The sequence below is a fragment of the Poecilia reticulata genome, chromosome 12, assembly GCF_904066995.2.
Source record: "Poecilia reticulata chromosome 12, P_reticulata-male-v2, whole genome shotgun sequence".
Classification (NCBI taxonomy): domain Eukaryota; kingdom Metazoa; phylum Chordata; class Actinopteri; order Cyprinodontiformes; family Poeciliidae; genus Poecilia; species Poecilia reticulata.
The window spans coordinates 18,013,088-18,026,383 of NC_088841.1; the positions used below are offsets into that span (position 1 = coordinate 18,013,088).

The following is a 13,296-nucleotide window of genomic DNA, read 5'->3' on the forward strand; positions in this document are numbered from 1 at the left end:
CTGTCTAAACAACTCAGTTTAGATGAGTCTGTCCAACGAACATCATTTCAGAAGATCGTCTTTCAAAATTACATAGGTTTCTCTTTTATTAAATCTTTTTAATGTTTGGAGGCCAGTTCTCGAGAGCTACTGGCCTCTGACTTCTGGATGCAAACCATAAGCTGGTTTGCTCCGGCTGTATGCAGCAGTGTAGTGCCACCCTTCCCCCACATATTGCTGCACACATCTGGTCAGCTGGAGCTAAGATTGTAGCAATGTAGCAACAGTTATAACTTTTCCATATTAATTGAAAAATAGATCACAGTCTACATTTTTGTTTCAGTTTCTTGTATGAATATTGTGAAGAAGTGAAACTGATATTTATGCTGTAGCATAGCAAGGCTTGTGCTCACACAACTAAACGAACCAAGTTAAAGTTTTTCAGAACACCGCAGAAGTAGGTCTCAGCAAAAAAGCAAAACCTCTCTCAGCTTTCACCACCAAATCATTTCCTCCACAATTCTCAATTCTGACCCAACTTAAAACATGTGACTGACACACTTTCACATGTTAGTCTTGCTGTTGATGTCTCGCACCATCTCATAGGCTAGCTCTGTGCCACAAAACTCATGTAATCTGAAGTACAACCCCGCAAAAGCATTTCTGAAACATTTCATCAACAAAATTCTGCAAAAATCCGTTCCACAGTTACAGACGGCAACAGAAAAAGCGGCAGTTTGACTGGGATTGTACTGAGGTATGTAACATAAGTTACGTCTTGAAGTAATCTCATCTTTAACATAAAGCAATGAATATGTTGTCTTTAGTACAAGAAATAAAAATCACACATATCACACAAATGGTAAGTGAATCTTTACTTTTGTATCAAAAATGAAAACATACAAAACAGGAGAAAATCAAGTCGTGGTTAGTATCGGCCCAGCAGCTTCTGCCCCTGCACATTACATAAAATACAATAAATATTTTATTGTATTGCCAACACTTAGCAGCTTTTAGCAATTGTAAAATGAAAATGTACTATATTAATTATAACGATTACAAAACATATACAAGTTAAGCCCTGTGTATAGCTGAATTTGTATAAAATAAATATTTAAATACTTATAAAACTAAAGAAAATACAGAGCTGATTCCAGATGGTAACAAAAAGTGGGGACGAGCCGTCAGTAACTGTTTGCTATGGTAACCACAAACTGTCAAGAGCCACGTGGCTTATATCAGTGCAGATCAGGAGAAAATAACTTTTTGACTCAGATTTAATTTGAAGAATAAGTAAGCCATTTTATTTATTTTTTTTAGAAATGTCACTTCGATTACATTAAAAAAAATTTATGTATTGTATTATATACTACATTTATAGTTGTTCTGTTTTAATATCCAAAGTAGTAAGAAACCTGATCCTAAATGGGTTTTGCATCCTGGATACAAACAACATGAAATGAAATAAATTTCTGATGGTATGTAGGCCATTTCACGCAAATTAATGAAGTAAAAACTATAATAAAAAAAAAAATGAGGGAGTGAAAGGAGTTTGAAGAAAATTTCTGCATGACAAATCAGTTATTCTGACCCACTGTTCGCTTCAATGGTCCAAATGAGTTTGAGGTCAGGTGAGGCGTTATCTGGTTTGCCAGCCTCATGGGTGCCTCCCTGGTGAGGTGTGTTATGGTGAAGCGCTCTTGGTGTGTTGCCGTTTTTATTGTGACCTTCTGTAAAATGAATTGTATGCAAGCCCACATCACCAGCCCTCCATTACCATGCTTTAGAATATTGGGTTAAACATTGGAGAGGATATATTTTGGCAGGGTTTTAATCAAAACATCTGCAAAGTGGTTTGATTGTCTAAAGGATATTGATGCGAGAGTTTTAAGCAATTTATTTATTTTTGCTCTTATTTTTTATTCATCTTCCTTACCCTCCATCTATCCAGGTGTTTTTCAAAATAAATGTTTAAACACATTAGCTGTACGTACATGTAGCAGGGTTTTAACGTGACAATGTCTTAAATGTGAAGTTTGTCAAAATGTGTTTATTTGTTCTTTGACTTTATTTTTTTATACGTTTCTTTAGACATATTTATTGGCGTTTTAAGTTCTGTTATGTTGCTCTTGGCAGTGGGTGGTTACCATAGTAACTGGTAACTGACAGCTCGTCCCGTTTTTTTCTTTTCACGTCCGTTACTGTGGTATTAGAATAAGTTCTTTACATTTTGGACAAATGTGATAGTGTACAGTGTTTCTTAAGCAAACTTGCTATGTTTTGTGTATATTTTTAAATGTTATCATTGTTAATGTTGCTCATTTTACCTTTTTATGTTAACTGCTTCTAACTGCTATTAACTGCTATTAACTGCTGCTGTTGCGTTATAGTTTTTCAAGGGTTATTTATTGCATTTTATTTAATGTATACGGGGCAGAAGCTACTAGACTGGCGATAAACACCTACTTGTTTTGTTCTTAAGAATAAATACAACGAATGTTTGTCATGGAGTCAGCCTATTGGATCTGAGACGAGCAAAGAAGGGTTACATACATATACATTGCAGGTTTACACCAACAGTCATACATTTGGCTGATTCATCAGCTTCAAGGAGTGCAACAAACTCTTTGTAGATACAGGAGATTTTATTTACTATTTTTGTGTACAAACATAGGCTGCAAATGCCTCTCAAACATGTTTTACCCTCAGAATACAGTAATCCTTTTTACAGTTCTACAAGCAGAACATTGAATAGTTAAACAGAGACAAAAAAGACTCAAAAATAGAAAGTGACATAGTTGGTCAACATGTCTCATCCTGGAGTTTGACATTATGTCTTCAATTTTTTTTTTAAATAACTAGAACATTGCTAAGAAGGCAAAATTTATTGGTGGCATGATTTCTGAAAAGTGGCAGCAGAAGGTTGTGTAAGATTGCCTATAATATGGCAATAAATACCAGGGTCCGATGTAATAAATGCACATTTAAAGCAATATGCACCATATCTTCAGGCAAGCCCATGGAAAAACTTGAGATTTTTTTTTGGCTGGGACAGACTGTGGTGAGAACATGCGGAAACAGTGACAGACAGAGCAAAATAATACATTTAGAGCATTATAAGACTCTCCTCTACCACAAACTGACAGGTCGGATTTGCAAAGAGGTTAAAGGTTGTAACCAGCTTGATCCAGAGAGCTGCGCAATAAATAACAGGGAAACCAAATTATGTATTCTCTAGTATTATACATATTATACACTCCGTGGGGGAAAAGAAGGAGTCTTAGTTACTTGAACCTGCACTTTCTATTCGGTTGTCCACGTCATATAGCTAAAACAATCACAGTGGGCAGTCTGCTGTTTGAAACAAACACATACGCTGAGCTGATGGGCAGGAACTGACCGTTCCTGCACGTCAGGAGACATATGCTACTTTTCTGTTCATAAAAAATATTTGCACCTTTTTTAACATTTTGTCACATTGCAACCACAAATGTCAGTGCATGTTATTGTGATTATACGTGATAAACCAACACAAAGCAGTGCTTAGTTGTCAAACAGAAAGGAAGCTGTTTTCAATTGTTTCATACAATAATACGACTCCTTTAATCTGTTGGTCCTAAATGTGTCTATCAAAGCTTATTTTTGGGTTGCAATGACCCAGTCAAAGTCCAAACCTAAGTCCAATTGTAAATTTGTGACAAGAGTTGAAAATTTCTGTTCACACAGACGCTCTCGATCAAAGACGAATGGGCAATAATTTCAGTGCCTTTTGCACTGAAATGTTCTTTACCGTCTATAAGTACAAATGTGCATCACATTTTTCCCAATTTTATTTTAAAGCAGGTATTCTCACCCTTCACACTACATAAGTACACACTATTTTGTGTTGGTGAAGCACATAATCCTAATAAAATGCATTTAATTTGAGGTTAAAAAAATAATACATGTGAAAAATGCTTGAGCAGTGTGAATATTTTTGCAAGACACCGTGTCTACAGAGCTACTTAGTGGTTCTTGTACCGAGACAAAATCAGAACAAAATGTTTTAAACACAGCAGAAGAAGCAGATTAATTTACTAGAGAAACCACATTATATTAAGACATTTTTCTAACATTAATTTGACATTTTACCATAAATAAACAGATCAAGCAGACCATCTTATACCAAACTAGAAGGAATCATAAATAAATCAGCATAAAAGGCATTATAAGAGAAAAAAAACTATGTGTTGCACTTAGAGGATTAAATTTAGCACAGAGTTTCATTCACTTACAGCATTAGAGGTCGGATGAAAGAATGCTCATGTAGAGAATGAGCTAAGACCATGCTTGTATTTTCAGGTCCTGTCTTAGCCTATAAGTAGAAGATGAAAGATGTGTGGCTGTCCTCAGCAAAGGCAACAAGAGGATGAATGTTTTTCTTAACCACCAGCTTCTCGGCTGACATGAAGACAAAGTAAATTTTGGTGGTAAACAAAAGCAAGTGTTGAGGCACAAAAGGGTTGGATAAGTACAGGCAGCTGGGACTTTGTATGAAGGAGAAACGTGACTGAATGTTCACATTCTACATGAGGCTATAAGCATGCTACAGTGAGTGAAACGTAATCAAATTATATTGTGGAAGCAAAACAGCAAGTCAGCAGGAAAAACCCACGAAAATAAAATAAGATCAGAACTGTGATTTCAAATATTCCAAGAAGCCGATTGCTTGTTTTTGTTCTTGCGTAGTTACTCGTATGCTATGTTTCTGTTAATAATCATATATTAAAAGAAAAAAAAGTAAACCCTTTAATTAGGCCCTTTTAGCAGAGTCCTCTATAGACACCAGTCGACCACAACAAAAGAACCACATCAGCTCAGATGCATTAGCACCAATTTTATATATATATATATATATATTTTTTTTTTTTTATTTTTTTTTTTTCCAGGAAAAGATTCTGCTGGGAGATTGCCGAGCTCTAACAAATTTGGGTGCAATTTTGATATTTATCAAAATTAATTAACTGCAACACTCAAAGTTTTGCCATCGTCAAATGACGTGTTATCGCAGATTTCGTTTGATTTATTTATGCTTCATACGAGGGCTGCAAAAAAAAAAGATAAAATAAAAAGATAAAATCTGAAAGGTCAAAACCCAATCAATCACAATTTGTAAAATGGTGAGCATGCAAGTTTTTGTGGGATCTCAACAGGGAGGAGGACCTATGAGATTCTCACAGTATGAAAACCTTGAGTAAAAAAAAAACCTACAATTTTACAGCACGGTGGCGTTTATACAAAAATTGGAAACCAAAATCTGCTAAAATAATGGAACATATTAATTATTACATTTATATGCTATCTGCAACATATTAGTCCTTTTGAAGCATTTTATACAAATAATCACCTTCTAATTATTTATATAGAAGGTGATATATAAATCACCTTCTTGTTTATGCAAACAAAACATTTTTTTTGTTGGCTCAAAAAAAAACAATAAAAAAAAAAACAAAAGTGGTATTCAAGTGCTTATGGATTGATTTCTGTTCACACAGACGCTCTCGATCAAAGACGAATGGGCAATAATTTCAGTGCCTTTTGCACTGAAATGTTCTTTCAGATTGTTGGGCATTTTAGGCATTCTACTTTTTACATAAAGGAAAATAAGTAGAATGAGTGGATATAGGCTGGCAAATTAGTCAGGCTATCTGCTCCACAGCTGCACAGTTAGCTGGTTACCAGACAAACTCTTCATAGCTTTGCCAACTGGTCTTTTAAAGGTAAAGGTATTTTTATCTATAAAGCACATTTTCAGCAACAAGGCAATACAAAGTGCTTTACAGGAATTAAAAGAAAATACAAACTAAATAACAAACCAAAGGAAAGAGAAAAAAAAAAGAATCAAATGTTTATCTAAAGTATGTCAAGCTCCTGTTCATGGTTGCCAAGTATCCTCTGGTCTAATTCCACTTCTGGGTTGGAAGAACAGGAGTCTAAAGAGTAGTTCTACATTTTTTGTTTCAAACTTCAACTTTTAAAAGGGTAATGGGCGACACTTTGTTAGTTTGTGTGCAGTGATTGTCAAGAGTTGCTCAGAGCCGGAAATATTTCCAGACAACCTAATATCTCTTTCTTTTAAGACTGATTCAGCCGGACTCAGCAAGCTTGCCAGCAACACTAAATAGTCTCTAAAGTCAAATAAAAATCATGACTCTCCAGCATTGATGTGCATTTTTTTTTGCAAGTTTGATGCTAAAACATGCATCAAACCTGCATTTGATGCATTTTTAAAGTTATTAAACGGTAAATTGCAACTTTAAACTTTGATACCAGTAACCGGCTCATGCATGGTTCTCCACATTTTAGAAAACTGAAGATTGATGAATAAAATGTTAATTTGAATGACTTCCAAATATTACACCAAGATGAGAACTAGTTCTTTTGGCTTTTGTTATTTAAAATCCCAGATTTCTTTTCAGAAGATAAACATGGAGTCTGTAAAAGCAGATGGTTTTCTAGACCTGAAAACATCCAAACTACAAGGATCATGTGACTTATGACACAATCTATCATGGCTCAGAAAAGGTCCATTAAATCCTCAGGATTAAGGCATTAATAGCAAACATGTATTTAATGCCTAATATTAGCCTGGAATATGGCTATACTGAGTTTGTGGTTTATACGTTGTGGCTGATTGGTGTATACAGAAATCTAACCGTAGCCTTCATCATAAGGTTCATCTTTCCTCTGGCTAAAAAGATCCGTTTTAGGAGTGCAAGAAAATAAAATTAAAAAAACCGACAATATCCCAGATCAAGTCTGAATACAAAGTCATCCATAACAAATTCAATAAAAATAGTAAAACATGCCTGCATGTTAAATCAGTAACAGGGAATGTTATGAGCTTCGCCATGGCCGTTGCCACCGGGAAATTTTTACAATAGCAAAAAAGGGTAACGAGTGGTATAAAAAAATTTTTTAAAAAGTATTTCTCACTGGACATAAACACAGAATTGTCAGGCCACTTAAATTCTTATACAGTAGTTTTAATATTGTATGAGTGCACTTCTGTTGCCACAGATTAAATGGTACAAAAAAAAACAAACATAATCTCCTACATGATTTGTATGAGTATTCTGTATTATGACTGTTGCATAAAGTCTACACTAGACGGGTGACAGACGTCTCTGGAGGCGAGACGAATCCGCCAAGAGACACCCAGCAGTTAAAGACGCTTGTGCCTTTTCCACAGCAGCATACAGGATTTGACTACAATGCTTGTGTTACCTTCATAATAATAATAATAACAATAATAATGGTATTTAAATGGAGAGCTCACGGGGGATTATTGTTAAAAACAAGGCTGAAATCTTGCTCTTTTTACAGCAAGGTCGAGGCTAAAACCTACCACTTTCATAAAGAAAAAATAAAAAAGACTTTTTTCCTCAAGAGGATCCCCCCCAAAATAAATAATAGTAACAACTTTAAAACAAAATACAACTTTAAGATTACAAACATGTACATGCCTCATTTTATCCCCTAAAAACAACAAAAACAGTTTGGCAAGATGTCCTATGTTACAACGAGACGAACATTTCGACAATTCCTACATTAGAAAATATATTGCTTCCTGTGCATTTAGGCTGGAGTCTACCTTAAGAAACAAATGAGATCAAATAAAAATATGACCAAATAAATCTGCTTTTTTTTTTTGGGTTAAGAAAGAAAAAAGATTGGGTAACTAAATTCTTTCTTTTTTTCCCCAACACATTTCAAGTCATAGCTCTCGACTTGAATCGTGTTTGTTTTTGTTGTAAGCTCGATCAGGTGTCTGCTTTCATTGCCTTTAAAAAAAATGGTGACTGAAAAAGGCCAAAAAAAAAAAAAAAAAAGTCTCGTCTATCCAGAAATAATGCACCGAGAACAATGTAAGAGATTTTAATGTGTAAAACCATTTGAGATGCTATCATGTGTTTTGCAAGACTTAATGATTGTCCAAAAATAAATGCAAACTTGAGTACAATGCAGCAATGTAAAAGTACATGAGAGTCAAGAAAGACGCACTGAATTTGACCACGTCTTCATTTATGAGACGAGAAAAAAAGTAAACTGTGACAAAAGCAGATCACCTGGTGAATAAGTACAGGTACGAGGAATCACACTAACTATTGGATAATGATGTGTATAATTATGACCTCAAATCCTCTGAGCTTCAGAGATGAGTGGCGCCATCTTCTGTTCTGTAGAAACAATCCTTCCAAGTCAATTTAAAAACACACTACAGTGGGCTCACTTTGAGCCAGTGTCCATCCCCCTTTTTTGTTTTTTTTTACACCTCTACTAGAATGAGTTCAGAGCAGACAGTCTGAGTAAGCTCTACACCTCAGTGGAGAAGAGGATACTCTGCCGTTTACTGTCCGGGGTGGGGATGGTTTCCAGCTGCAGGAAATACAGCAAAACCTGGACCTGAAACAACAGGAGACAAAAGCTGTGAATTAGAAATAAACACGACATAAGCTCTTGAAAAGTATTTTTCCATTACAGTTGTCTTTTTGGCCCCTAAAATGTAATAACTCATTGTTACATATTTTGGCGTTGCATCCCTGTAGAGAAATTGTTACCCTATGTTCTCAAAAGAATGGCTACACTGTCTGTACGTTTCAAAAGTATTGTTGCTGAAACTCAGCATTTAGCTGCTCATTTCTGACAGAACTTCGATGACAAAATTGCAGAGGGAGTGGACAGAGTGGCGCTGGGTTTAGCTCACTTGTGCCATAACTTCCAAGGACCAGCTGTCCCCCATGCTGATGGGTTGAGTGGGGTTAGAAGGAATCTTGCTGTCCTTCTCTGCCGGCCTGAGCAGAGTGGGCCCAAAGACGGTTGCCAGATTGTGCAGAGACATCTTGTTGACGCTTTCCTTCTCCGCCACCCTGGGGAGAAGACGACAAACAAGTGATGTCGGTGCCAAGGATGTCAAACTGTGATGAATTGTTGCTCACGGTGAATTGTTTGAGTTTACCTCAAAAGGAAACTAGTAGAAGGAGAAGTGCAGAAGAGTTTTGAGAACTCAAAAGCTTAAACTGACGCAGAAATCAGTGAACAAAATTAAACACTTGGACGGAGAACTGAGAGGAAGTTTGTATAATAAGCTCAGCATTTGGAGAGAAAAAAAACTTTAAATGAATGCAAAATAAATGTATTTGATATTATAAATGGCTATGTAAATATGTTTAAAACACACATAAAAACAAAACAAATTTCTTTTTTGCTGAAACCTAAGACCAGTCATGGAGTTGGATGTCTGAATATCTCCCATGTACTAACTATAGTGTCGTGTCCTCCGTACCTCTTGAGGTGATCCAAAAGGAAAAGGAAGGTGACTAGGTTGGGTTCTGGCAGTGACAGCAGCAAGTTCAGCATACAGCTCTCTTTGGCAACACTATCAGTGAGGGCTGAGCAGAAGGAAAGGAAGGCAAAGCAACAATTCACGTGACTCCTCCACATATTGCATGCAGCTGAATTCTTCAAGAAGCAACATGTGACAACTACCTTGAAGCAGCTCAATTTTAATAGCAATAATTAAATAAATTGGAAGCAGCGGGCGGCAACTTACTGATGCCACCTGCAAAATTAGGATAGAGCTCATCAGTGAAGAGGGGCTCAGGCAGCTCTCTGAAGTACAGCTTCAGGGTTCCGGCGATGGCATTGACGTCCATCTCGCTCATCATCACAGACACGTCTTTGTTATCTGCAGGAGGAAGACAAGAAATGAGTAAAGACCAGAGGAAAAGCTAAGATGTGTGTTGCTAAAACGATAAGGAAATGCAGATCCATTGTTTAAAATAGCTTATGCAATGAAACCTTTAAAGGTTTTGAGTATAGAAAACCAATGGCTCCTCTTCACACTGAATACCGTTACAGAAGTACACAGATCATTTAAGCTTAGGACAAAGATTGATGCAGGACTTACTGGTGTCAAAGGCGGTTTTCAGAGCCTGGATATCAGTGGCCACCCCTGATACTCTGTATATTCCCACCTCCTCCATGCCTCTCCTCTCTATCTCTTCTAGGCACTGACGGACAATGTAGGGCACCTTGGAGCGTTCCCGTCTGGACCGGGACAAAAACAAACACTTTGACAATTTACATCAATTTACTTCCAATCACTTTCTTCTTTATTCTTGAACTCTGTTTCATTGGAAGGTGAAGGTTCCTACATATTTTTTGCTTATTATTATTATTATTATTTCAAAATGATGTACTTTTACCAGACATCCAGAGCTCTCTGTACTATTTCAATGTACTCATAAAAACTTTGTGATGGATGGATGGAGTAAGGTCAAATAGATGAATGGATAACTTGCCATACTGAACAAAATGTACCCTTTTTTTTCTTGAGAACATTGTAGGTGGCTAGTCTAAGGAAAAACTAAATGAAAATTGATGAAAAAAAAAAAAAAAGACAGCCACATATTCGGTTATACTATCTTAAAACTGGTGAGAGATTGACATATTGTCCAATACAAGAACAAGGACAATTAAAAAAGAATAAGGTGCTGGTTAGGAAACTTTAGCATGATCAGTATGCAGCCAAATAAAAGACAACCCAGTTAACTAGTAGGTTTTAACAGAGAGAAATTGATAGCTAAAGACAAAGCTAGCATTTGTCTCGCACAGAAAAGAAGACAACAAGTTAGATTTGAGGTACACCAGCAAGAATATCATAGTATAATACAGATACAGTCAGTTCTCAACACAACTGACTGCTTTTTATGTATTTACTCCGTTTTTCTAACGTTAACTCACTTGGTCACTGTGGAGATTTTAACTCCAAACACGCCCAGGGGTTTCTCTGAGGGCATCCTCTTCAGACTGAACTCTCTGCTGGTGAACTTCATAGACAGTTTCACTTCAACCTGACAGGAATAAAAATAAAATAAAAAATTACAAGTTTAGAATTGAGAGAAGTGAGAGTAATAGAGATGAGAAATTCATTTATGGCAACTTTGCAGAATCTCAAGTAAATGTTGTTTTAAAGAGTGATATTATTAGAAAAAGTCCAAAACAATAATAGTCAGAGTAAAACGGATTGGATGAAAGTGAAGAATAACTGTCACACTCACCCCGTTCATAGGAATAACTGTTCTTTGCCAGTCTTTGCCTTGAAGGACCTGAGCATCAAGCTGAAAGGAATAATCAAAATAGGCAGCTTTTATTACAAAATTAATGGCAATTATATTTGTAAGACTAAAATATTCAATACCATATGAGTACATGAGGTTAGGGAATAATAGAAAAAGTCAAAATGTAGTAATTTCTGCTAATTTCTACTCTTGCACTCTTGTTGTTTGTTTCTAGATCAGTTAGAGAACCAGTGATGCATAAAACTATGACATCAGCTGCAAAGATCCACCCTCTACATGCAGTAGTTGGTGGCTGATATCAGTCATTTACTGTATTTCCAGATATAAGATTAACCAAATATGATTTATTCCCAGAGACTAAAATCATAGCCACACAGATCTGATAAGCCATCTGGATCTGGGGCAGAACAAACCGGTGCCACTGAGATAATGCAGAATACGAGCAGAGACTCAGAAGACTGAATGTTGATGTTGCCGAAGCCTCTTTCTGGTTGCGCACAAAGTCGGATCGCATTTCTCATAAATGAATCTTGTGCCGCCGAGTGTGTACTTTGAGAAATTTGATTATAAAGAATTGCATTTAATTTAAAAAGAGAGCTGCTTTTCTGTTGAAATGTTTTAAGGTGTGGGTTTCAATTTTCTCCAGTAAAAAAAAAAAGCACAACACAGGTCCATTGGATTTAGTGGGGCTTGGCCTTTTCTCAACTACAATTTTACAAAGCACCTATGAACCTATAAACAGTGAAGAAGGCCAATGGAGAGCGGATGGACAGAGAGATAATAGATGGATAGATAACAGATAATGAACAAAATGGATAATGAACAAAAGATCATGAACAGAAACATGAAAGGATCTTGACTAAAAAACAAACAGATGGATATAACTTGTTGCATGACATTGTGCTTTAGCAACCTGCCAGGCTTTCTGTTGTTTTGCTCTGGTTTTCTTTGTTGCAGACAGAGAAAACCGGGCTTTCTCTGCCAGCAAATAACGGTAATTTCAACATGTAAACAACGTGAACCACATATAAATGACAGCAGCAAAGAAAGATAAATGAGTTTCTGTCAAATCAAAGAGGTATCATTTGTTCCTTATTCAGACTTGTGAAAATCCTGTCAAGCATCTCTGGCAGCTGGTTTACAATGACATCATCCCATTAAGACAGGATCAGGTCTCAGAATTACTGAAAGACGCCACTAGGGGGAGCACTGAGCTTGCGAGCCAGGGAAGCAGACTTTTCTGCTGCAGTTTAACCAAATCAAACAGGATACAGACAGCTCAGATTAAAACTGTTGTTCCATAGCTAACAGAAACAAGCCTGCTTTGCTCTGGGTGAGCTTTTGATCTTTTATTTATTTTTACTAGAAGCACAAAAAGAGAATAATATTAGTCTTTTTAAAAAATTTTATCTTTATGTTTGCTAATTTACAGTGATGAATTTGGGCCGATGTTCTCTTGGCAACCTCATCAATGACACTTTAAATCTGCCATCAATGTCAGGATACCGTCAGTCATCAGGAGTTCTGACAGCTAAACCTGCCAGCACAACAATGGATAAAAGGTCAAAAATGGCAGCTTTTTGTCTGCCTGTCAAAAAAATAAATAAAATAAAATAAATCACCCTCCGAGTAAATCTTTGCTGAACTGACAGACATTTGTCACTTGCTACACAGGTTGGACTACCTATTGCAAGAACACACTAATAATCATCTTTCTACATCATGCATAACTGTCAAAATCGATGTGTGCTTCATGCTTTGCAGCTGAGGAGATGACATAACTCTCAATCAATACTGAGTCATGGTAAGTGTGCAGATCCTAACGGGGGGGTGACGTCATGTCATACCAGGATCTGTCCTTTCCCAATGATGCGGTCTGTGCTGTCTCCGTCTTCTTTGTTCAACTTGGTCCTGTTGTAGCTCTTCTCATAGCAGAGCAACCTCAGGGTCTGAGAGCCCTCCAGCTCGATTTCAAACTCCTTTGGGTAAAAGGAAGGGAAAAAAAGGAAAAGAAAAACAATGTTTGCATGAAAGATGAAACAGTGAGACAAAAATTACAAATATTATCCCTTTACTGCCCACAGCTGAGCGGCATTCCTTGCAATTATGCAAGGTAGTGCTCCACATATGGTTTGCACATTGTTCTGAGATCCACACTGTCGGTTCATTTAGCTTTTGGACAGATGTGAGTCAT

The 13,296-nt window shown here is 36.6% G+C and overlaps 1 protein-coding gene across 1 annotated transcript in view; it reads right to left on the reverse strand.

Moving 5' to 3' along the window:
- Positions 1–839: 839 nt before the first annotated feature.
- bcr (BCR activator of RhoGEF and GTPase) overlaps positions 840–13,296 on the reverse strand; it is a 79,402-nt gene continuing 66,945 nt past the window's right edge. Inside the window, exons 16-23 of the mRNA XM_008423957.3 lie at positions 12,950–13,081; positions 11,082–11,141; positions 10,765–10,874; positions 9,929–10,068; positions 9,572–9,706; positions 9,305–9,410; positions 8,726–8,888; positions 840–8,424 (exon numbers count right to left, since the gene is read on the reverse strand). Coding sequence (XP_008422179.1) covers positions 8,335–8,424; positions 8,726–8,888; positions 9,305–9,410; positions 9,572–9,706; positions 9,929–10,068; positions 10,765–10,874; positions 11,082–11,141; positions 12,950–13,081 — 936 coding nt within the window. The 3' untranslated portion in view covers positions 840–8,334. The remainder of the gene's footprint in view (positions 8,425–8,725; positions 8,889–9,304; positions 9,411–9,571; positions 9,707–9,928; positions 10,069–10,764; positions 10,875–11,081; positions 11,142–12,949; positions 13,082–13,296) is intronic.